Source organism: Sparassis crispa, assembly GCF_003851025.1.
Source record: "Sparassis crispa DNA, contig_000000F, whole genome shotgun sequence".
Classification (NCBI taxonomy): Eukaryota; Fungi; Basidiomycota; class Agaricomycetes; order Polyporales; family Sparassidaceae; genus Sparassis; species Sparassis crispa.
Window position 1 is genome coordinate 4,378,613 of NW_020939747.1, and position 21,276 is coordinate 4,399,888.

Below are 21,276 nucleotides of genomic sequence, written 5' to 3' on the forward strand. Positions count from 1 at the left end.
TGGACCTCGAGGGCGTTATACGCGATGGAAGCTTGAGCATATCCCTGCCGGTGCAGAGCAACCCCAGGTTGAGACCACCAGCAAAACAGTCAGACAGATGACCCAGGTACCCTCAGAGAGTGGTGAAAGCGCGCCAGCTCTCTCTGTCCAAGGCTCTGCACATACCCCAGAAGCGACACTCGGAGTAACTATCAGGGAAAAGGCAACCCAAGAAAAAGGTTTAACAAAGAGCCACACCGAGCGGTCTCAACAGGTGTTCGTGTCGTCTCTCCACGCAGTCTATACAACGTCTGAAGGGTCATTCTGGTAGTCGAGGGAGTACGCCATGCCTCTTTCCAAAAATTCCCGCAATTTAGCAGTAAGAAGCCACGTCGTCAGGTAGTACCAACTGAACTGGAATGGGCCCCAGGGTAATTGAACACCGTATGGACTCGGAGAACCGCGCTTCAAAGCTCGCAACGTACGTGCATTTGCAAGCACACACGATGTCTGCTTTTGCCATACTGTGTATGAATGATCAAACGTACCTGGAAAGTCGTCCTGGAGAAGGTAATGCCTGGCCCTGGCAAATGCTATGGGGCAGATGAGGGCGCTCGCCAAGACTGCTGTGCTAGACGTCTGTGGTCAAGGTGCTACGTGCTAGAGATGAGTGGTAATATTAGGCTCGATTCCAGCCTCACTATGCAAGACCTTGAAACGTCAATATTGGTGCTCCATGCTTTCATAATCAAAGTAGTCCAATGTTTGCTACATTGCGGTTGATCGACGGCCTGTTGTTTTTGTTTCTCCAAACCTCTCCCCAAGTCGCTATAATCCTTCAAGAATCCATTAATGAATGCTCACATTGATTATTGGAAAACGACGTAGGCGACTGAGTAGGTTTTCGTTTGCGGATTCAACCACTGGCACTGAAACGAGTTTACAGTCCAGCAGTAATATCTGTCTGAAGTGAGCCTAGAATTCAGGTGCGATTCTCACTCACAATCTCCTGTCGTTTCTCATCTCCAACTCAGTCACATCAATGTCGAATATATCCCAGCAGAACTTGCGGTAGCACGTGGAAGTGGACGCTCACTGGTACCGCCGAAAGGGGAAACATGGCCCGAGCACAATCCGGCCGGGCAGGCGTGTTTCACTGCATCGCTTGATCATTGTCTAGCGTGTTCAATCCCTCTAGACTCGGCAGGAAATTTCCTCATCCTGAGCGGTGCGCTCGCGGGCTTGTTGTAATCCAGATGCTGGGGCTTTGTGTAAGTGGGCGGCCCCCGAAGCGCGCATTCCTATGCGCATTGCTCGTCTCTGCCGATGAGACCTTTCAGCCGACTGCGAAACGATAGGTCCTCGACAATACGTTTGCATGCTCGGGAGGATGTACTCATATATACAGTTGTATGGGATACAGACATCTCAAACCGGACATTCTCCGAGTCAGGCGCCGTCCATGCAACATGTCTTCTGGCTTCACAAGGCTGTAAGCACCCTGGATGATACAGATAAAGATGGAACTTCTATTGAATACACACAGAGAGAGATGACCGCTGGAGTAAGTTCTTCGATGCACCATTCCGCAGGGAGAACACTGCAGAGAAGGGTCAAGGCACATCATACGGCACTGTCCGAGGTCCAGTAATGATGCACTAGGAATTCTTCTTAGCGCCCATAGCTGTAACAAAACCGGACGCGGTGCAAGCGCCGGTTCCCCCGACGGTTTTGCACCGCTCCTGGAGGCTAATAGCAAGAGGGCAGGGCTTTGCGATTTCTTCCCCATCCTCTGGTCTCCCTTTGTGCGTATTTTTGCAATTTCTCCGTTCTTGCTTCATCACCTCCTTTCAGATTCGAGTCACGACGGTGAGTAGCGTGTCGGGTAAACACCCTGTGGCGTGCTCACTCCTAGGTGCTCTCCCAGCCCCTTTTTCTGAATTTCTTCGTCTTCTTCCAACACAACAATGTGGTCGCTGCAGAAAATATGTCTTCTTGCGCTCTGCCCGTCGCACCTCGCGTTCGCGGTACGTATAAACATGCAGAAACGCGACTCCGAGCCTCCTGCGCCCGCGACCATCCCAATTCAGCTGTCATACGATAACCTTGGGAGATACAATGTCCCTGTCGGAATGGTGAGCGATTCACGACACGACAGCGTCTATCCTGGCAGGATCTATCAACTGAGGTGATCGCAGTCTACTGGTCCTGGGGCTCAGAACTTCAGCTTCACTCTCACGACTAGCACCGGGCTCACTGCAGTTGCGGGAAATAATTGCAGCTCCTGCAGTAACACCAATTTGTGAGTATGTTTTGTTAGTTGCAAGATCGATTGTTGCTATAAGACGTGCAATAGGTACAACATGTCTAAGTCGACAACCGCTCAATCTATGAGTGGTTCAGACGGAGCGAGCTTGGCAGACGCTTCGTACAGCGGGAAAGTCATCAAGGAAACTTGTACCATGGCAACTACAAATGGATCTGACTGGAACTACAAAAATCAAACCAGTCAGTCTCGTCTTTGATTCAGCCGTCGTTTATCTGACTTTGTCGTTAGTCGTAGTCGCGGATTCGTCAAATACTGGCACCATCTTCAACAATGGCGTGTCCGGAGTGCTTGGTCTGGGCACAAACCGGAATGTTGCCGCAGCAAGTACACCAGGGAGCACCTTCAATGCAGGTTTCGATGATACCATTTTCGGGCAATGGCTGGATCGCAATCCCTCACAACCTGCTTTCCGCTATGGCATGCAGATCAGCTCACCTATCATCACGCCCAAGAACACATCGTCGACTAACCAGCCTACTGTTACGCCCAAGAGCAACGCTGGTACACTGCACTGGCTTTCCCCCGATTCGTCCGCGTACAATCCGAACCATATGGCATCCATGGCAGTACAGCCCAACACCGCGGCGAATTACTCGACATCCAGTGGTCAACCCGATTTCACGGTCGAGCTAGACGGTTGGCAGTTCAAGAGCGGGAACTCGGCATCTCAGAACAACCAGCCTATGGTCGCTACGGTTGACCCCTATTACACAGACATGTACTTCCCACTCGAACAAGCGCAGCTTATCAGTAGGTCCAGATTTTCTGGTAGATAGCTTCGTCGCTTACCGTTGTACAGATGGCATCATCTCGGGATCGGTGTACGAGCCCAGTCTGTCTTCTCTGGGGTCTGAGTCCGGTGCTTGGATGGTCCCCTGCGATGCGAAGTACACTTTCACTGTATCCATCGGCTCCCAGAGCTTTACGCTTGACCAATCGACGCTCATGACAAACTCGGACGCCGTCTGCACGAGCGGGATCGAAGGTTGGACTGACAGCAGCATCACCCAGTACATCCTCGGTGCCCGTTTCCTCAGCCAGTTCTACGTGTGCGTAGGCCGTACATTCTTGCTGTATATGGTCGCTCACACCTCCCTATAGGATCTTCGAGATCAATCGCAACGGCACCGACACTGTCACCCTGGCCGCGCGGAGCTCCACCTCCCACTCAACAAACGTGGGCGCGATCGTCGGTGGAACGATCGGCGGTGTCGCGGGCGTGCTACTCATCGTGCTCGGCGCGCTCTTCTACTTCCGCCGCCACCGGTACCGCTTCTCGGAGAAGATGGACATCATAGGCGAGCCCATTAGCGCCGTCGTCGAGCCATACATAGTCGGGGGTATCCCGGAGGCACAGCAGGAACAGCACGCGCAGTTCGTCTCTCCACCCGACTCGCCCGGGGTCGTGTCGCCCTTGTTGAGCAGCCACCTCTATCACACGGAGGCGCTTCCTCCCCCTGCGTACGAGGCAACTGAGAGGAGCAGTGTGGGGGATAGAATGTCCACTGCTCGCGATGCGAAGGGCGAGTACGTCCGGCCCGAGCCCGTGTCGGAGGGATCGTCGTCGTCTGCGTACACATCGTCTACTGCCCCACTCCAAATCGCGTCCCTTCCCGACCAGGCGTAAGACGCGTCTTTTTTCACATTATGCATTTTCATTCGTTGTTGCGTATCTATTGGTCCTCACTATCTTTGCCATGAATACTCTCGTGACATCATTCGTATTCGTAAATTTACCGTCCGGCGTAGTAGCTAGATCATGGATGCTAATTGTACAGTGAATAGTCGTACGTGGTACTGGGCTTCTTTATAATCCGTTCACGAGTTACATGTAGCTCCAATACCCTTCGTTGTGAATCACTGAATCAAGTAAAATTCCAGCCTCAACATCCTGCAAATCGAATAATCGTTCCTTAGCGACATCCAGAAACATCGCAAAAGCTCCACGGAAGTCCCATAGCGTTGGAGGTGTGGAGTACGAGACTATCACCGGCGTACAAATCCCACAATTATTGATGGCGAAAAGGTACAATAATAATTCAGTCCACTGCCTCAGCCAAAACACGATCAATCGCTCGGCGAACGCAAGTCGCATCGAACTGCGGCACGCCTGTCGTCCCATCGGCTGGTGCGTCAACTTCTACGCATTTGACACCCAGGCGCTGCGCGAGGCATATGAAACTACATTGACGAGCATAGAGCTGCAAACCCACCGTGATCTCCAGCACGTCCACTGCGATGGCTGCGCCCCTCAGGTAGAGGAGGTGCGTGATGAACGCCGACGCAGGGTACGTGGTGTCGGCGTTGCCAAGGCCTCCGTATGAGTGTTTGTGATACGGAGTATTCAGTGTGCGGACGATTGTGCTGGTGATATTGTGAGCCAAACTACAGAACCCCCACGCGAGAAACTTACTTTATGTAATCAACTGCTGTGTATCCGTGCGTCTCTCTGTCGTTTCGTGAATTTACTACAGATGCACGTGGGTCTAAGTTGTCAGCACAGTGTGGCGGGTGGAAGTTGTGATCTTACACAGGAGAATCTTCGCGCGCAGAGAACGCGAGCGTGCAATCGCATTCGCGACACCTTTGAGCGCCAGGCACGGTATAATGCTGGACTTCTCATTTTAACCTAACCATGATGCGCGAGTCGAGGTACATGCGTCCTACCTCGTCCATAGCGACCCGCACGAGTACACAAGGACATCTGTCAAGGACAGATTCGTGATGTAGTCAGAGTTCGGTGAGGGGTGGATCTCGTTGCCGTAGGCGTTGATATAGTACAGCCCTATTGCGCGCATCAGCGCATCCCCGCACGAACCTGTGAAACCTGACACACTCACGCGAAATCCGTGCGTCAAGCGGCTCGTACGCGCCCTTGGCCCTGGACTGGAACATCACATTCTGTGGCGGTGAAATCATCCCGTCCAGCGCGTCCATCGAGGAGACCGCATCCGGATCCACGTCGAAATCGTCCGGGGCGACGCTGATGGTAGGCGCGCCGTGCACGGGGTGAGAGATCTCGCACTGGCCGACGAGCCTCCTACCGTTCTCCTTGTAAGTCGCGCGTCATGTGAGTCATGCGGCGGGCAGCCTAGGAGACAGAAGCTGACTAGTTCTGCTGCGATCGTCACTGTGTGGTTGGTCACGATCACGGGGAGGATGTTGGCCTGCAGAGAGGGAGCGGCGAGTCAGTGCACGGACGAGGCAAACGCAGGTCAGCAAACCTGGCTATTTGTGATTGATGAAAAGAGAAAAATGGCCGAGGGCAATGATCGGAAGAATTCCTGTGCGGCAGAAAGGAAGTAGTTGCCAATGCTGCGTGAAGACCGATTAGCACCGTCAAACGATCCGCACACACGACCACCGCTCCAAGCAGAAGGCGCACAGTAGACAGCGCAGATCTTGTCGGAGTCCAAGAAATGTTTATGAACCTACCCACGCCCACCCCCGTTTTTGGGTACAAAGCGCAGAATTTGCGTACTCCGTTGCATAACGGAAAATCAGGAAAGCACCAAGGATTCGGACGCACAACGTTGACTTGTGCCCAACGGAAGCTCAACAGGGAAATATGACTCGCCTTCCATTCACAAACGAGAAGTTCTTGTGCGCGCGTTTCAATACCTCGTTTTCGAAATGTACAAGGAACCCTGCGACGCGTTTATCATCACATTTAACCTGTAGATATGTTCTAGCTCACCTCTGATAAGTTCCTTGCGGTCATTTGGTATACCCGACCAAAGATGACTCCTACCTTCGACGATATCTCTCCACTCATCCCGTGCTTCGCGCTCAGTTCGATCAGCTGGAAGCCGGTACGCGAGCAAGGTGCGTATTGAATCCAGGGGTGAAGAGGGTGGTGCAGACGGTATCAGGCGAACTAGCCGCGACCGTATATCACCTAGCCACGACAATTCAGAGAGGCTCTCCTCCCCGAGACGTTCACCACTCACCGATCGACGGCCCACCCAAGACACGTATGATCTCGCTGGACGAGCCCCCATCGTCCGACACGGGCAGCACGTAAGACGCGTTCCCGAACGCGGCGCATATCGAGTTGCAGCCCGTCCCCCCGGAAATGACCAGGAAGGATTGCGAGCCGTTCTGCGGCACGTCTACCTGCGCGGCGGTCTTGCTCGAGCTGCCGTTGCTAGCCTTCCGTTCTGGCTGCGTCGGCAGGTCGAAGACTGACGATCCTGGGCTGTCTGCGCCCGAGACGTATGTCCTGGGTGCCAGATTGAAGTAAGACATGTGATGGACGTCGGGAAGAGAACTACTGCGCCCGCTGCCTTCTCATGACACCACTACCCTCTTCTCCTCTTCCTTCGTGCTGCTTTCGCTCTTCTGCAGTCACGGATAGGCTGCGTGCTTGCGAGCATTAAGACATAATTGAAGAGCTATTCGCGTGTAACACGTTGTAGCCATGTCAGACTTCCCTGCTCTTCCTGGATTCTACAAACTGCTCTTCTTGCATATAGAGCCAGGTGCGGGTTTACTTCTATGCGTTCAAATTCAAACCATTTCAATATAATGTTTCCGATTTCCAGCCTCGACCATCTTGCCTGCCATACTGGCATGGTTCTTCCCCGGAGCGACGTGGTTCCACCACCAGCTTGTTCCGGACGTTAACCTTCCGCTGGCGGCGCTCACGGATACACGGACGATTATGGCCATCCGGCAGCTGGGCAACTGTGCATCCACACCAATATTCTGCTACAGTTCCTCGTATCTGAAGGTCAATTTGTAGGTTACCTGTTACTGGGTCTGATCTCAACGTTCGTGTTCCGAGCTGTGCGAGATGCGCTGCCGGACAACCCAGTCGCGCAGGAGCGCATCCTAGGCGCGAGCTTCACCGCTCTAGCACTCGCAGACGTGCGTGTCTTCCAGCTGATTTCTTTGCATGCGCTAATGCTGGGTTGCAGGTAACGCAGTGCGTAATATGTCCTGTGTATATTTATCCCGCTAACCAAGTATGCGAAGCATCATTTGGTCGTTTGTAGGGCTTCCGAAAGAGCTGCAGTATGACTTTGGCAGCTGGAATTCCATGACGCACGGGAATATCACGTTCGTGATCGTTCTCCTCAGCTGCAGGTATGATGAACATTATGCTGCCATATACCATGGTTAACTATTCTCCTAGGCTGGCATGGTTTTTGGGTATCGGACGAACGAGATACTACTACGGCCAGCAGCTGAAAGCCAAGGCGCAGTGATAATCAGCTTAGCAGCCCCTCACTACGTCTTGATGACACTGTTGCTATACTTCTTGCGTTGCCCCCTGGTGATTGCGGTCATTCCTGTCCTGATCAAACAGTGCCTTCTGTGGAAAGTATTTGCTCTGATTGGCCCTGCATGATAATTGGCCCACCTTTCTGGCGTTGAGTGAGAACAGAAATGATGTGAGAGTGCGATTGGCCGCGGCCGCTGGGTTGATTCAACTTGATTGGTGGCGGGTGTGATTAACGCATGTCTGCTTGCAACATGACGTCTAAAACCATCATTGGATACTAGATAGACTCTTGCTTCAATTTGCTTTGTCGCTTTTCGTCGCTTTCGCCCTCTCCTCGCTCTGCTGTCTTTTTCTCCAGCTTTTTTGCATAGAACGTTCGGGTTTCCCGCAGGTCGGTTACCGTTGCATTCACCAACCCTCAGAAATTCCAAGTCTGTTGGTATGCAGTACTAGTGGTCGCCGCCGCCGCCGAGGCCGCCATTTTGCACCGTTAACATGTATTTCTACTGTTGGATACCCGCGCTAGTTATTGCTCTGTTCCTGAACCTCGACGTCGTTTCAGGTATGTTCTCTGACCGTTTGCGCGTGCAATGGGCTATATACGCATTGCAACGCAGCTTCAAGCTCCCCCGCGCGACCATTGAAGCGTGTTGAGCACCCATCGATACTCGCTATAGAGATACTACCCCGGAAGCCATCGTCTCGTCACGGTGGCAGACGCGCCCTTCCGCTCGACTCGTCTGTTCTTACACACTCTGATACCTTTCGGCTGAAGCTTTCCGCGTTCGGCGACGTATACCATCTGCATCTACGACCTAATGAGCACCTAATCCACCCCGCTGCTCGTATTAGTCATTATCACACTTCACCTGACGGACAGAATGTCCGGATACACACTGAGCCATTACTGCGGGGCTCCGTGAAGGCCTACTGGGGGGAGGTCGTACCCGCGGACGCCTCCCCAGACCGACTGCGCGAAGATGCTGCTGGAGTTATCGCGCGACCGTGGACGGACCCTGCACTCGGCTGGGCGCGGATCGTTGTGCACCACCAAGGCGACGCCGCGAAGGGGATTGCACCACTGTTGGAGGGCGGGTTCTCGGTGAATGGTGTGGTGCACCATGTCATGACGAAGGACAACTATCTCCGCAACAAGCTCGAGCTCGATCCCCACATCTCGCTCTCGGACGCTGACGCGGACTCTACCCTTGTCGTCTGGCGCGATTCAGATATGATGGGCCCGCACGAATATGCGGAGGGGAACGTGCACACGTGTGGGCACGATAATCTGTCATATAACACTGACCCTTCGCTCAATTCGGTGCTTCGCAAGCCCTCTCCTTCGCCCTTGAATCCGTGGTATGATCCTCTCGGATTGCTGAACACTCGCAATGCCTCAGATAGCGGCCCGACCAAACGTGATGATGTCGCGGGAGGCAGCATGTCTTCGAAGTGCGCTTGTGTGGTTGTAGCTGTCCCCGAACATGTATTGACGTTCAGAATAGTTTCTCGGGCAACATTGGCTCAACCTTTGGCTGTCCTACAACCGAGATGATAGTTTACATGGGCGTTGCTGCGGATTGTGAATATACCAGCCATTATGGATCCAAGGAGAATGCGACACAGCAGATCCTTACCAACTGGAATTCAGCCAGCGCTTTGTACAAGGTCAGTGTAATATAATCTGAGCAACGCAGCCGCATTCATGCCATTTAGTCAACATTCAACGTCACTCTCGGGATTATCGAGCTGCAGGTCCAAGACTCAAGGTGATCCAACTGCATTTCTTGAAAAATAGCTCACTGGGCCGACTAGCTGTCCAAATGCCACCGATCCTGCGGTCCCGTGGAACGTTGCCTGCTCGTCAAGCATCTCACTCAATGAGCGCCTGTCGCTCTTCTCCGGTTGGCGCGGGCAAAAAGGAAATGATGGCGCAGGACTGTGGCATCTCATGAGTGGATGTCCGAGCGGTACAGAAGTGGGCGTTGCGTGGCTCGCGACACTGTGAGTATTCAAGACCGTACGGTGAGCTTGATTCTGAGATGGATACATAGATGCCAGCAGTCATCTTCAGGGAGTGCTCCCTCGATTGTGTCGGGCACCGCAGTGACAACTGCTGGGCGCACTGAGTGGCAAGTAGCATCACACGAAATCGGCCATAATTTTGGCGCCATTGTGAGTATGCGTCTCATAGCACGGTGGCTCACTTAATTGATATGCGTGCTGCCCAGCACGATGTACGTTCTTCCGAAGAATGAGTAGCAATTATAGCTCAATGATCACCATTCGCGTTCTAGTGCACCAATAGTTGCGGCCTAGCAAATTCAACTGTTTGCTGTCCCTTATCTGCAACGACATGCAATGCGAACTCGCAATTCGTCATGAACCCTGTGACGGAGAGCAGTGAAATGGCCTTCTCGCAGTGCACAGTCGGCAACATTTGTACGTTCATTTCAGAACCTCTGCACAACCTTTCTGAAGTACATAACAGGTTCGTTGATGATGGGAAATATCGGCGCGGAGGAGATGACGAACACCACCTGTCTGGTCGATCCCAACCGGTCCCAACAACTCATCACGATGAACATGTGCGGGAACGGCATCGTCGAGGAGGGCGAAGAGTGCGATCCGGGAAGAGGCTCGAACTCGACATGTTGCGATGTCAGCACCTGTAAGTTCACTGCGGGGGCGGTATGTGATCCGGACAGTAGCCCGTGCTGCACCGCGCAGTGTTCCTTCTCCCCGGCAACGCAGGTATGCGGAGCGGCTCTGGATCCTACGTGTGACACGACGGAGATGTGCACTGGGAACTCGTCAGCGTGCCCTGCGGACTTGACGGCACCGAATGGTTAGTCACACTCGCTTTTGTTTCTTCTCTGCATGAGCTTTGCTGAATACTGTATTAGGCAAGAGCTGTGGTTCGAACGGTCTTGCCTGTGCAAGTGGACAATGCACGTCGCTGAATGGTGAGCGTCACCCATTCTGTCGTTAAGGTTGAGGCTCATTCTCGTCACTCCAGTGCAATGCCAGATGGTCGGCGCGTCGATGAACTTGACAACAGCGTGTCCTAATAAAGACAGCAAGTCTTGTCAAGTATCCTGTATCAACCCAGCAGATCCAGGCCAGTGCATTATCCTGCAGTCAGATCTCATCGATGGCTCTCCATGCGGTAGACTTTTTCGAGTCGGTCTATCATTTCGTGGACATTGCTCATTTATGTCCTCTAGGATATGGAGGCACTTGCAACAGCGGCATTTGCCAGCCTGGCAGTGCAATTGACACTTTTGACGTATGAACACGAACATGTTCTGCTTGGGCACTATCGCTCACGACCTTGTGCAATAGGCCTGGTATAGGCAGAACCTGGACATCTCCGTCCCTGTCACAATCGCGCTCGCCGTAGTCCTCCTACTCGTAATTTATGCGATCTACCGCTGTGAGTGCATATTAATTATTTATAGATCTGAGCTAAATCAACCGGCATGTCGACTCTCAGGTTGTACGGCTGAGCGTCGCAAGAAGGTACAGAAAGGAAGTGACAAAAGGGCGCTGCACTCTTCCGAGCCGGCACTAGCAAGAACACGAGCATATAGGATTGGCGACGGGCCTTCGGGAGCGCATGCGGCACGATCTGTTGGGCCTGTACTGAGGTCATCCCCCGAGGGTCGTTGGACGCCACAGGTGTTCCCTAAAACTGTGCAAGCTGCTCGAACTGGCGCTTCTAATTAGGTGACGATTCTTCATCGCCGTGGGGGGTGCTGCCTCTGCTCGAAGTTCTCGCACCAATTTCACAATATAATTCATGCTCATCTCGAAGGCATGCTCCTTTTTTGCAATTACAATGCAGAGGGCGGATGAACACCGATAGGACCTATACAGGCAATATACCTACGGCGGGGTTCTGTATATACGTGGCTGAGGAGCCTACGATGTACAGTACAGAAAACAACGTTGCTGATTGAAGCCCCTGCGGTGTAACTTTGTAAGCATTCACACAATCGGGAGATAGCTGGAAGGAAGTGGAGAGGAAGGATAACTTGTGTACAGTGATACCGCAGGATCAAGCTGCATGGAGGAGACTCATTTCTATCGAGGTTCTGTTTTCCACAAAAATAGCAGGTCCGAATCGTCCAATTGCGAACAGTGTACAAACCAACGCATAAGCACAAAATCTTCGGGGTACTGATCCCCGCAGTAGCGTCCCAGATCTCCCTTTCGTTATCGCGGGCTATTGCCTGAGGAGGAATGAAGTCGGAGACACGACATCCATGGAGAGAAAGTCCGGACCTTGCACCCCAGTCTTGACGGCCGCATTGTTAAGGGATTCCATCGCAACAATAGAGCTTTGAGTCCCAGCACCAAGGGTTTTCAAACACATCGGTGTCGTCGTACGCTTGGGAGAACACCGTAATCGACTGGCAGCACACAAACTCTGGCGCTAGGATGAGAGAAGAGACATGGTGCCGAATGCCATAGGTATGGCGCCCTTGAAGTCACTCTTGGCACGGATTGCGCCTTTTGGCGACTTCATCAGCGTCCAGGGTGGCGGATGCGGCCTCAGAGCTATACGGCGGCACAGGCTCTCCAGGCGTCATTGATTTGGCCTCTTCATGAAGAACAGACATGGCCACAGCAACCGCACATGTACAGTATTTCGCAAACTCACCAGAGACCGGCGTAGTCCTATGTTGGGCATCGAGAAGAGGTGCTTGAGTCATCTGAGTCTGCATCTTGAGTGCCTGGCACTCTTGGTAGAAAGCTGAAAAGCCTGATTTGTCCGATAGCCCGAGTGGCAGTAGAGCGGTAGCAGTAGCACGGCATCTAGATACGGGGTTAATGGTGCAGCTGACCTAGCCCTGGCCTCTTATCCGACTTCACATTTCGACAAATATTCACGGCGCTGACCTGCCATGTTCATGACCGACTCATGGATGGCGGACCGTCGAAGACTGAGGCAGCAACCGCCCCCCAACAACCCTATTCTCAACCAAATATCTCCGAGCTTTCGTCCACGCTACTAGGTGCGTGCAATCACTGATCTCATTCCTTATCTCCACTTTACACACGGTTGTTTCAATATTAAATTGCCACGTTCAGGAGACAACACGAGACACGCACAGAACGGACATACAGTCAACTGTAAGTCAGACGAAGGCCAGCATGAGGTGACGGACGGCGAGCGTCAGCCTCCAAGGCTTGTACTTCACACCGAAGACGACGTCCCCGGCGATCAGAGCCCCAGCACCCGCGAACCCAGGATGCGCCCGCGTATGACCCTCGACCTCGAGTCCGATGACATGGATATATTCTACGACAGCAAGCTGTCTATTGAAGACTCTTCTCCAAAGCCATGCATCACGCCCGGGAACGCGCTTCACCTCATCGACGACGACCCTTCGCCGCGCTCGCAGACTCCCTCCTCCGTCATTATCATTCCCTCAGACGAACCCGCGCATGACCACGATTCCAACGCGGATGGCTACAGGAGCCCATCTGAGCCCCCACCTGTGCGCCCGGTCCCTCGCGTCCGCTTTCGGTCGCGCGTGCGCATCACTTCGGGAGTGCACCGGCATCGGAACAGTATGAGTGCTGTGAACGGTACCTCTACACCCTCGTCTGCCTCAGACTCCCCGTCCTCGTCGATATCTGCGCCACTGCGATATCAGGCGGACGAGAATACTGGGTGGGGCCCGCTTGGGAAGCGCCTCAGTGCGTATGCCAGTGCGGGAGGCTGGCAGAGGCGCGGTATCCCCTCGGCGCATGGAACGCCGAACGGACATTCGCATGGGACACAGACGCGCGTAGGTGTAGGTGCGGGACGTGTAAATGAGCGGACTCCTCTAGTACATTCACGGCGGCGCCCACCATATGACGACGACGATGTTAGGGAAGATGAAGAGGAGGACTCGCAAGAGAGGGAATCACGCGTCAAAAGGGAGCAGGACTCAGAGTTCGGGACATGGCCGATGAGGATACTCAATCCGCATGTGAGTATTGTGCAGTCTCCGTTTCTGCGTTTGCACTTATGTCCATGTCGCGCGTGCAGTGGTGGTGGTGGCATCTTGAACCCGTCGTGTGTTGCTTCTACTGCTCTGAAGACTCCGAGTATGAGGAGTAACGATACCTGCGACGATCTGCATACCTATCTCTCGTGTCAGTGCTGTCTGTCATCGCTTTGCTTGGTTGCGCCATGTATCTCCCATCTCTACTTCTATAGGTGCACGGGTACACATAGGATATTTGATACATAATCTGTGAGATAAATACCCCTCCTCGAGCCCTGGTTGAGCAGGTTAGATCGTCTGTCCTTGTTTCGTGTTTTAGTCGGACTCTGGTGGCTTGACCATGGTTGGCGGAAGCGTCGTGATGGGCGGGAGGAGCGCCGCAGCTGTTCTGCGCGCATTCTGGATGAGCAGCTGGTCGAGGATGACGATCGCCGCCATGGACTCGACGATGGGCACTGCACGAGGCACTACACACGGGTCATGCCGGCCCCTCGCTTCCAGCGTGCCTAGAGTGCCATCATACTGTGCCGTCTGCTGTGCCTGCGAGATCGTCGCGGGAGGCTTAAACCCCACCCTAGCGTGCCCGAGCGAGTTAGCCCCCACGCATCTGCACGAGCCACACAGTACCCACCTGAAGTAGATATCCTCCCCGTTCGAAATCCCGCCCTGGATGCCGCCGCTCCAGTTCGTCTTCGTTCCCAGAGAGCCGTCTGCTCGCCGTTCGAACGGGTCGTTGTGCCTGCTCCCTGGTACCTCCGTTCCGCGGAAGCCGGAGCCGATCTCGAATGCCTTCGTAGCGGGGATGGACAGCATCGCGTGCGCCAGCGTCGCCTCCAGCTTGTTGAACACGGGTTCGCCCAGCCCCGAGGGCACCCTCCGGATTACGCACGTCACCGTCCCGCCGATCGAGTCGAGCGCGTCCTTTGCGCGGATGATACGCTGTGGGGCAGGGGGAGTCAGCAGAGTACGAGAGGGAGAGCAATGTTAGTACCTGTGTCATGCGCTCTGCGGTCTGGGGATGCGGACAGCGCGTCGGATGCGCGTCGACCTGTGCTCGCGTCACAGTGCTCAAGAGCTGGCGGAACTCGGGACTCAGCGCCTCTGCTGTCGTGTCGTCATCTTCATTCGAGGGAGAAACTGCCGCGGAAGGAATATGGATTTTCCCAACGGATGAGACGAACGCGACGATCTCGACGCCGTACGCGACTTTGAGGTACTTCTCAGCGATTGCGCCCGCAGCGACGCGACCTGGAAGAGCAGTTGTTGGACACAATGATTGAGAGGGAAGTTAACGAGTTTACCGATGGTCTCTCTCGCGCTGCTTCTGCCTCCGCCGCTGCTCGCCTTCACGCCGTACTTCTCGAGGTACGTCCAGTCTGCGTGGCTCGGACGAGGGTACAGATCTGTCTGTATGGGTGTATTTTGTCACCGTCACTGCGACCTTAGAGAGCCTATAGCGCTCACCTCAGAATAATCTTTCGGCCTCTGGTCCTCGTTCCGAACAAGCAGCCCGATGGGCGTTCCTAGCGTAATGCCGTGCTCGATCCCCGACTGCAGCTGCACCAAATCCTTCTCATCCCGCTACTATAGGTGTGAATATCTCGAGCAATACGCCAGACGTACAATTACTTACGGGAGTGGTGAGGTTGCTCTGACCTGGCCTTCTCCGACTCAGCTGTACCTGCACATCCTTGGCTTCTAGGGGTAGACCCTGACGTAGAGATGAGTCACCGCACTAGAAATGGAATGAGAAGCTAGACGTACAGGTGGACAGCCGTCAATGATTGCTCCGACGGATGCACAGTGAGACTCTCCGTAGGTGGTCACTCGGAAGAGAGTGCCAAAGGTGGACATGGTTTCTGAATTATGTGTCCTGCGATGGCATGCCCTGTAGAGGACGCAATGCACAACAGGCAGAGGTACGCACTAGTATTATGAGGACTTGGCTGAGATCGAGGAAGATGTGTAGGGAAAGGGGTGTGACTACTAAGAATAGTTGTGCACCGGTTCCTATCGATCCTACGATGCTGTGAGAAGTATTCACGCCGGCGCAAGAACACTCACAGCTTCGAATACTTCCGGATGTCTTGGAGCGCAGAGCAGCAATGACAGATCGGAGCGCACAAATGCAATCCTGCACCGGAAAAGATCAATGCAAGGCCTCTGGTTTCTACCCTACCAAAGGAGTTTGCTTGCCAACGCGCTCTCCGGTGTTAGATTTTCGAGTGAGACTGTGACTAGCCTGGGAGCGGAATTGCCCGTGGACAAGGTTGCAGACAAGCCGTGGGGATCACGGAATGACTCGATAAGATTAGATCACGCCGATCTCGCGCTTCTTTACCAGGCCCTCGGGATTTTAGCTATATGAATAAGTAGTTGCGCTTAAGTTCTATCCACTAAGTTCAAGTTCGCTTTTCAACATACTGTAGCGAAACGACCTTAGGTTCAGTCACGGGTCACAGCCCTTGTGAACTGAACCTATTTGGGCGCTTGCGGGTCACAGATAATTATGAACTGGCGGCTCAACAGAATGGTCACGAGCGCTAAATATTCGTTTGCGGGCGCTTATCTGTAGCGTGCCGTTCTGAGTGACTCTGACACGGCTGACCCGAATGTGTGAGCCTTTACATGCAATATAGTGCATGCTCAGAATCACTGTGGCTTGTACTACTGTACAGTCTGGTTGTATAATGAGCCATCAAGCTTGAGGGAAATCCGACTTCCAACCTCTACGGGCGCCTGCGGCGCCAGTGAACTGAACTAGTGTCCCATGTCACACTGACTTGTGAACTGTGAACTAAGTCAAGCCAGCATGTCACGGGTCACACCCCGTGAACCTAAGGTCGTTTCGCTACAGTACTACATACATCATTCATAGGTCATTAATATGTCAACCAAGACCCTGGTCTGAGCTCCTGCTGACGGGCATGTCTCGGAACGACCGACAGCACAAGCTTCCTCGTGAGTCCGTCATGATGCCCTTCCAGGACCAGCGTCTGCAAAGGACACAGTATGACATCCTTGGTGGCTGCACTTGAGCCAAGAGCTATGAAGAGCGTCATGATGCTATCATGCCATCGACCTTTGACTTCGAGGTGTTCCAACGGAGGAACTCGCGCAAAACAAAAGCGTTTAAATCAATCCGGTCCTTCAAGCGGCTTTCAATGGGCTCATCGAAGACGGTCAATTTAAGAACAAGGATGAAGAAAAGGCCTTCGAGCATTGGACCAGACTAGACTAAGGACAGGATAGATCCATCGCCCATTTGAGTGGGGACAAGCGAGTTGTGGTAGCGACACACTTTGAGCCGTACGAGGAAAATAATGAGTTGTCCCAGATGCTGCATGAGTTACTACTTCGACGTTTCAAGATGGGGACAGGCCTCCAACGCATGGAGAAAGTCACTGAACCGCGGATAATCCAGCAAATACTTCAATTCCAGTCGATGAGACCTTTAATCGTCCCCAATATCCGTGAAAAAAATACACTCCGCTGCTGAGAGCGAATGAATATCAGGAAAAAAAACCTGCGAAAAGCGTCACAAGAAGTATTGCAAACACTAGTCTGTGATTTAGAATGACGCTGAAAGCTCGACCGTAAAATTCCAAGTCCAAAACTGATGGCGCACCCTGTCACGGTGTGAGAAGAATTGTCTTAGGAATTGCACGAGCTGTACGAAGTGACAGACTACCTGTGTCCTTTTCGTCGCCGAAAGTACTTGGAAAACTCGAGTGTGAGGACAAGCGCCGATTGAGTCATTCCGAGATAGTCGGCTTTCTGGTGCCATCACGTGCTCGCCGACTTTTTAAATACACCCCAAGTTCCTCCCTGCCTGTTTTTCCATCTATTCGTCCAGCTTGGGGTTGCTTGCGGGCATTCTAAAATAACGGACTAGAATAGACACAACAAACAGCGATGAACGTCTTTTCTGAAGACATTGCTGAAGAGATCCGCACAAATCTTCCCGGAACGGAGGAGATAATTGTCCAATACATCTCTGGCTACCTCCTCGATCTCGACGATGCCGCAGAAGATGAGGATGTGCTCAACATTACTCGGAATATCCTTGAGTCGGCTGTTCCTTCGTCCTTTCGCAAAGCACGGGTGCCCGCGCTGGACAAGTTGATGCAGACTCTGGCGAAGATGCTGGCTGAGCCGCTCAGCAAGAGAGATGAGAGGAACAAGGCTGGAAAGGACACGAAACTGGTACGGCTGGATAGAATAATGGACTTAAGCAAGACGGCCGTGATGAGCAACACTATTGCTTTTGCGGAAGGAGTGGATTTGGAGAGCATCAACAAGGGGAAGTAAGCAATATTGGGTTCACGGATTTAAGAATTGGAATTAAACGAGTATTTTCAGGGCCTCTCGAGTGGATGTAAAGAAGCTGGAGAAGCAAGAGGCCAAGCTAAAGGTTGGTTCGTCTTAGCACTGAGACTTTCATCGTACTGACAGTGTTCGGATTAAACAGGCCAAGATAGAGAAACGTTCCAAGAGAAATCTCTATGAAGGTTCAAAACTTCTGGACCAGCACAGGAAACAGGTTTTTTTTCATCATTATTTTACCAGTCTTGCATCTAATATCCTCTACATAGCAAACCTACGAAGAAATGTTCATGAAGATCAATCCCCTTGACGCAGCCACGGCGTCCAAGAACAAGTCGAAGGACATCCACCTGCCATCTATTGACGTCAATTTCGGGTCCAACCGTATTCTGTGCGTCCGCATTGTTGTCTGGCAGCATATTTGTCGTTGACGTGTACAATATAGGTCGGGCGCGTCGCTCACCCTTGCACATGGACGCAGGTATGGCCTTATTGGTCGCAATGGTGTCGGAAAGTCGACATTGCTGCGGCACATCGCGATACGCGAGGTACCTATCCCGCCCCACATCACAATATTGTTCGTTGAGCAGGAGGTCGGTGTCAATCTCACCTGGATCTCACTCTGGATTTTATATGCGTTGTTGCCAGATTATTGGCGATGACACTACTGCGCTGGACTCTGTCTTGAAGGCTGATGTCTGGCGAGACACCCTCTTGCGCGAGGAAGCCGTGTTGAACGCTAAGTTAGCAGAGCTCGACGGTGAGGGCGACGACAAGCGGTTTGAAGACGCGCGGGAAGAGGCCCAGACGCGTCTCGCCGAGGTACATGCGCGCCTTGCAGAGATGGAGGCCGAAAGCGGACCTGCAAGGGCAGCTGCGTTGCTTGCTGGTAAGCGTCGTGGTCAGAATTATTCTGTGCGCAGATGCCCATTTCTTGTGTAGGTCTGGGTTTCAGTGAAGCCGATCAGTCGAGACCGACCAAATCGTTCAGTGGTGGTTGGAGGATGAGGTTAGCTTTGGCTAGGGCACTGTTCGTCAAGGTTAGTATTTGTTTTGCTCGGTGTTTGGCCCACTGTACTCATTGAATTACAGCCTGCACTGTTACTGTTGGATGAGCCTTCAAATCACAGTGAGCTGTTCACTTTCCCTGACATGGGTCTTGATGCTGAGTTCTTCCGTAGTCGACTTGAATGCTCTCGCATGGCTCGAGGACTACTTGCAAACATGGACGGGGACACTGCTTGTCGTGTAAGTGGTCATTGAGATCCGTCCGTGCGCTGTTACTCACGGTTTTTTCTAATAGCTCACACGACCGTGCGTTCCTGTGAGTCAGGTAATGCTGGGTCATGTCAGTGATCTCACCGCTTGCTTAGGGACGCCGTCGCGACGGATATTGTCCACCAACATTCTGGACGTCTCGACTACTACAAAGGGTAAGGTAGCTGTGATTTTTCTTGATACTGTTGGTTATTCATGCACTGTTGCAGCAACTTCACGCAATTCTACTCAACGAAGTCGGAGCGCGATCGCAACTTGCAGAAGGAGTACGAGACACAGATGGAGTACCGCAAGCATCTGCAGGCATTCATTGACCGGTGGCGATACAACGCGAACCGGGCTGCGCAGGCGCAGTCGAAGATTAAAATCCTCGAGAAAGTGTGTAGCTACCGTGTTTTCTCTGAGTCAGCCTGTTGATTCCTGTGCGTACTGCAGCTGCCTGAGTTGCATCCGCCAGAGGTAGAAGAGACCGAAACGTTCAAGTTCCCTGAGATAGAGAAGATCTCGCCGCCAATTCTTCTCTTGAACGAGGTCACGTTTGGATACACGCCAGATAAAATCATCCTCAGGAACATCAACATCAACGTTGATCTTGAATCGCGGATAGCGATAGTGGGCCCCAACGGCGCCGGAAAATCTACATTGTGAGTGTTCACTCTTACAGCGGTTGTCGGACGACTGAAAAGCGCTTTAGGATCAAGCTGTTGACGGGAGAGTTGAAGCCGCTTTCTGGACATGTAAGCCAGAACGGCCGGCTGAGAGTGTACGCGTTTCAGTATTTATTTTACGTCCATAGATGATCTGATCCATATCCACAGCGGCTACTTCGCCCAGCATCATGTCGACACCTTGATACCCACCATGACCCCCGTTCAGTTCCTTGCGTCAAAGTTTCCGGGGAAGACGGAGCAGGAATATCGCTCGCACTTGGGAAACTTTCAAATTAGCGGTATGACTGGGTGCGCACTTGACTGATCGCGACTCGGCAAACCGCATTCCTTGACATGAATCATGGTATTAGACTGCAACTCATTGGTACGCTGAGTGGAGGTCAGAAATCGCGCGTGGCTTTCGCTGTACTATCATTGCAGAGAGCACATGTGTTGTTACTGGATGAGGCGAGTAAATCGCGTCTGCGCTGGTTCATCTGTGTTTATACCTGCTCTTCTAACAGCCTACTAACCACTTGGATATCGAGGTAGGCTGTTGATGCCATCTTAGCCCTAGTGTTCTTCAGTACCAACTATTTCCTTGAAAGGGCCTTGACGCGCTGATGGCCGCACTGTCCTCGTGGAACGGTGGAGTTATCATCATCTCTCACGACGAACGCTTTATCACTACTGTAGCCAGGGAGGTCGGTGTTTTCTGTCTTATGCACTATATTCCCTGGTTGATTAACATCTCTTACAGTTGTGGGTGTGCGGCGATGGATCTGTGTCTAAGTTCAAGGGCGATGTGCAGGCATACAAAGTACGTTCAGACCTTTACGCTGGAGCAGTGTAGGTTTTAACGCATCCCGATGTTCCTATCAGAGCCTCATCGTCAGCGGCATCAAGGCGCGTCCGTGAATCGGTCGTTTATACCTGTGTGCCGTTACGCTCTTTGCTTTCGCGTAGATGTCTGCCATATCGCCCATTACACTCGAAGCTTATTGTAAATTTCGTCACGGAACAGAGGTCTTGTTCTTCCTGTATCACTTAGACCGTTTTCTGTTGGGTATATCATGAATCGGAACAGAAGTACGCGAATATGGCACTGGCAGTGAGACGGAGAAATGGATGCGGCGACGCGTGACGCGGCGCGACTTGTGATCATGTGATCAACGCGCGACCGTCACGTCGCGTCGTTTTCAACTCGTACGAGTCGGACCAAACTGCAAAACCTTCACCACAACGCCGACCACTCAACACTACTCTTTCAGCATCGAGGTGATTCTTTGTTAAATACTCGAACCACAGGTGTGTAGCTATCTGCATCTCTACATGTGTACGCATTTTGTCGAGTGAGCGGCTGTCCGGCACGGCGGCGGTAGAGGCCGTGCAGTGGTTCTTTCTCTCGCCCTTCAGATCATCTGGGTGGTTGCTCTTCAAGAACAGATAGGCCTGCTATTGTTGACGTTGTAATTCACATGT

The 21,276-nt window shown here is 52.7% G+C and overlaps 8 protein-coding genes across 8 annotated transcripts; 5 read left to right on the plus strand and 3 right to left on the minus strand.

The window, feature by feature from the left end:
* Positions 1–1,946: 1,946 nt before the first annotated feature.
* On the plus strand, positions 1,947–3,935 carry SCP_0115910 (acid protease; the record flags this gene model as incomplete). The annotated part of the gene is made up of 6 exons (XM_027753812.1): positions 1,947–2,114; positions 2,178–2,281; positions 2,336–2,487; positions 2,537–3,058; positions 3,108–3,357; positions 3,410–3,935. 6 exons carry the CDS (start codon positions 1,947–1,949, stop codon positions 3,933–3,935), a joined length of 1,722 nt encoding a protein of 573 aa, XP_027609613.1.
* Positions 3,936–4,347: 412 nt separating this feature from the next.
* On the minus strand, positions 4,348–6,556 carry SCP_0115920 (Uncharacterized protein; the record flags this gene model as incomplete). The annotated part of the gene is made up of 11 exons (XM_027753813.1): positions 4,348–4,470; positions 4,522–4,672; positions 4,722–4,776; positions 4,839–4,918; positions 4,976–5,093; positions 5,149–5,359; positions 5,419–5,475; positions 5,533–5,623; positions 5,886–5,955; positions 6,006–6,206; positions 6,259–6,556. The coding sequence occupies 11 exons, from the start codon at positions 6,554–6,556 to the stop codon at positions 4,348–4,350; spliced, it is 1,455 nt and encodes a 484-aa protein (XP_027609614.1).
* Positions 6,557–6,728: 172 nt separating this feature from the next.
* Positions 6,729–7,518, plus strand: SCP_0115930 (predicted protein; the record flags this gene model as incomplete). The annotated part of the gene is made up of 6 exons (XM_027753814.1): positions 6,729–6,789; positions 6,853–6,996; positions 7,053–7,177; positions 7,228–7,235; positions 7,286–7,396; positions 7,446–7,518. 6 exons carry the CDS (start codon positions 6,729–6,731, stop codon positions 7,516–7,518), a joined length of 522 nt encoding a protein of 173 aa, XP_027609615.1.
* Positions 7,519–8,030: 512 nt separating this feature from the next.
* SCP_0115940 (Disintegrin and metalloproteinase domain-containing protein) lies at positions 8,031–11,264 on the plus strand (the record flags this gene model as incomplete). The annotated part of the gene is made up of 14 exons (XM_027753815.1): positions 8,031–8,097; positions 8,153–8,987; positions 9,041–9,203; positions 9,252–9,304; positions 9,351–9,539; positions 9,590–9,710; positions 9,767–9,772; positions 9,833–9,977; positions 10,027–10,383; positions 10,442–10,501; positions 10,555–10,704; positions 10,763–10,824; positions 10,881–10,971; positions 11,032–11,264. 14 exons carry the CDS (start codon positions 8,031–8,033, stop codon positions 11,262–11,264), a joined length of 2,532 nt encoding a protein of 843 aa, XP_027609616.1.
* A 1,198-nt stretch (positions 11,265–12,462) lies between these two features.
* SCP_0115950 (hypothetical protein) lies at positions 12,463–13,653 on the plus strand (the record flags this gene model as incomplete). The annotated part of the gene is made up of 3 exons (XM_027753816.1): positions 12,463–12,556; positions 12,633–13,522; positions 13,582–13,653. The coding sequence occupies 3 exons, from the start codon at positions 12,463–12,465 to the stop codon at positions 13,651–13,653; spliced, it is 1,056 nt and encodes a 351-aa protein (XP_027609617.1).
* A 202-nt stretch (positions 13,654–13,855) lies between these two features.
* Positions 13,856–15,394, minus strand: SCP_0115960 (Chorismate synthase; the record flags this gene model as incomplete). Its single annotated transcript, XM_027753817.1, has 7 exons — positions 13,856–14,114; positions 14,172–14,479; positions 14,532–14,788; positions 14,842–14,947; positions 15,005–15,121; positions 15,174–15,251; positions 15,305–15,394. The coding sequence occupies 7 exons, from the start codon at positions 15,392–15,394 to the stop codon at positions 13,856–13,858; spliced, it is 1,215 nt and encodes a 404-aa protein (XP_027609618.1).
* A 1,204-nt stretch (positions 15,395–16,598) lies between these two features.
* Positions 16,599–16,763, minus strand: SCP_0115970 (hypothetical protein; the record flags this gene model as incomplete). Its single annotated transcript, XM_027753818.1, has 1 exon — positions 16,599–16,763. One exon carries the CDS (start codon positions 16,761–16,763, stop codon positions 16,599–16,601), a length of 165 nt encoding a protein of 54 aa, XP_027609619.1.
* Positions 16,764–17,455: 692 nt separating this feature from the next.
* On the plus strand, positions 17,456–20,712 carry SCP_0115980 (Uncharacterized ABC transporter ATP-binding protein; the record flags this gene model as incomplete). The annotated part of the gene is made up of 20 exons (XM_027753819.1): positions 17,456–17,847; positions 17,903–17,954; positions 18,012–18,083; positions 18,136–18,257; positions 18,312–18,459; positions 18,515–18,755; positions 18,809–18,906; positions 18,959–18,995; positions 19,048–19,114; positions 19,170–19,190; positions 19,240–19,299; positions 19,354–19,522; positions 19,580–19,788; positions 19,839–19,907; positions 19,963–20,103; positions 20,166–20,262; positions 20,319–20,342; positions 20,403–20,498; positions 20,555–20,614; positions 20,677–20,712. The coding sequence occupies 20 exons, from the start codon at positions 17,456–17,458 to the stop codon at positions 20,710–20,712; spliced, it is 2,211 nt and encodes a 736-aa protein (XP_027609620.1).
* Positions 20,713–21,276: the final 564 nt, after the last annotated feature.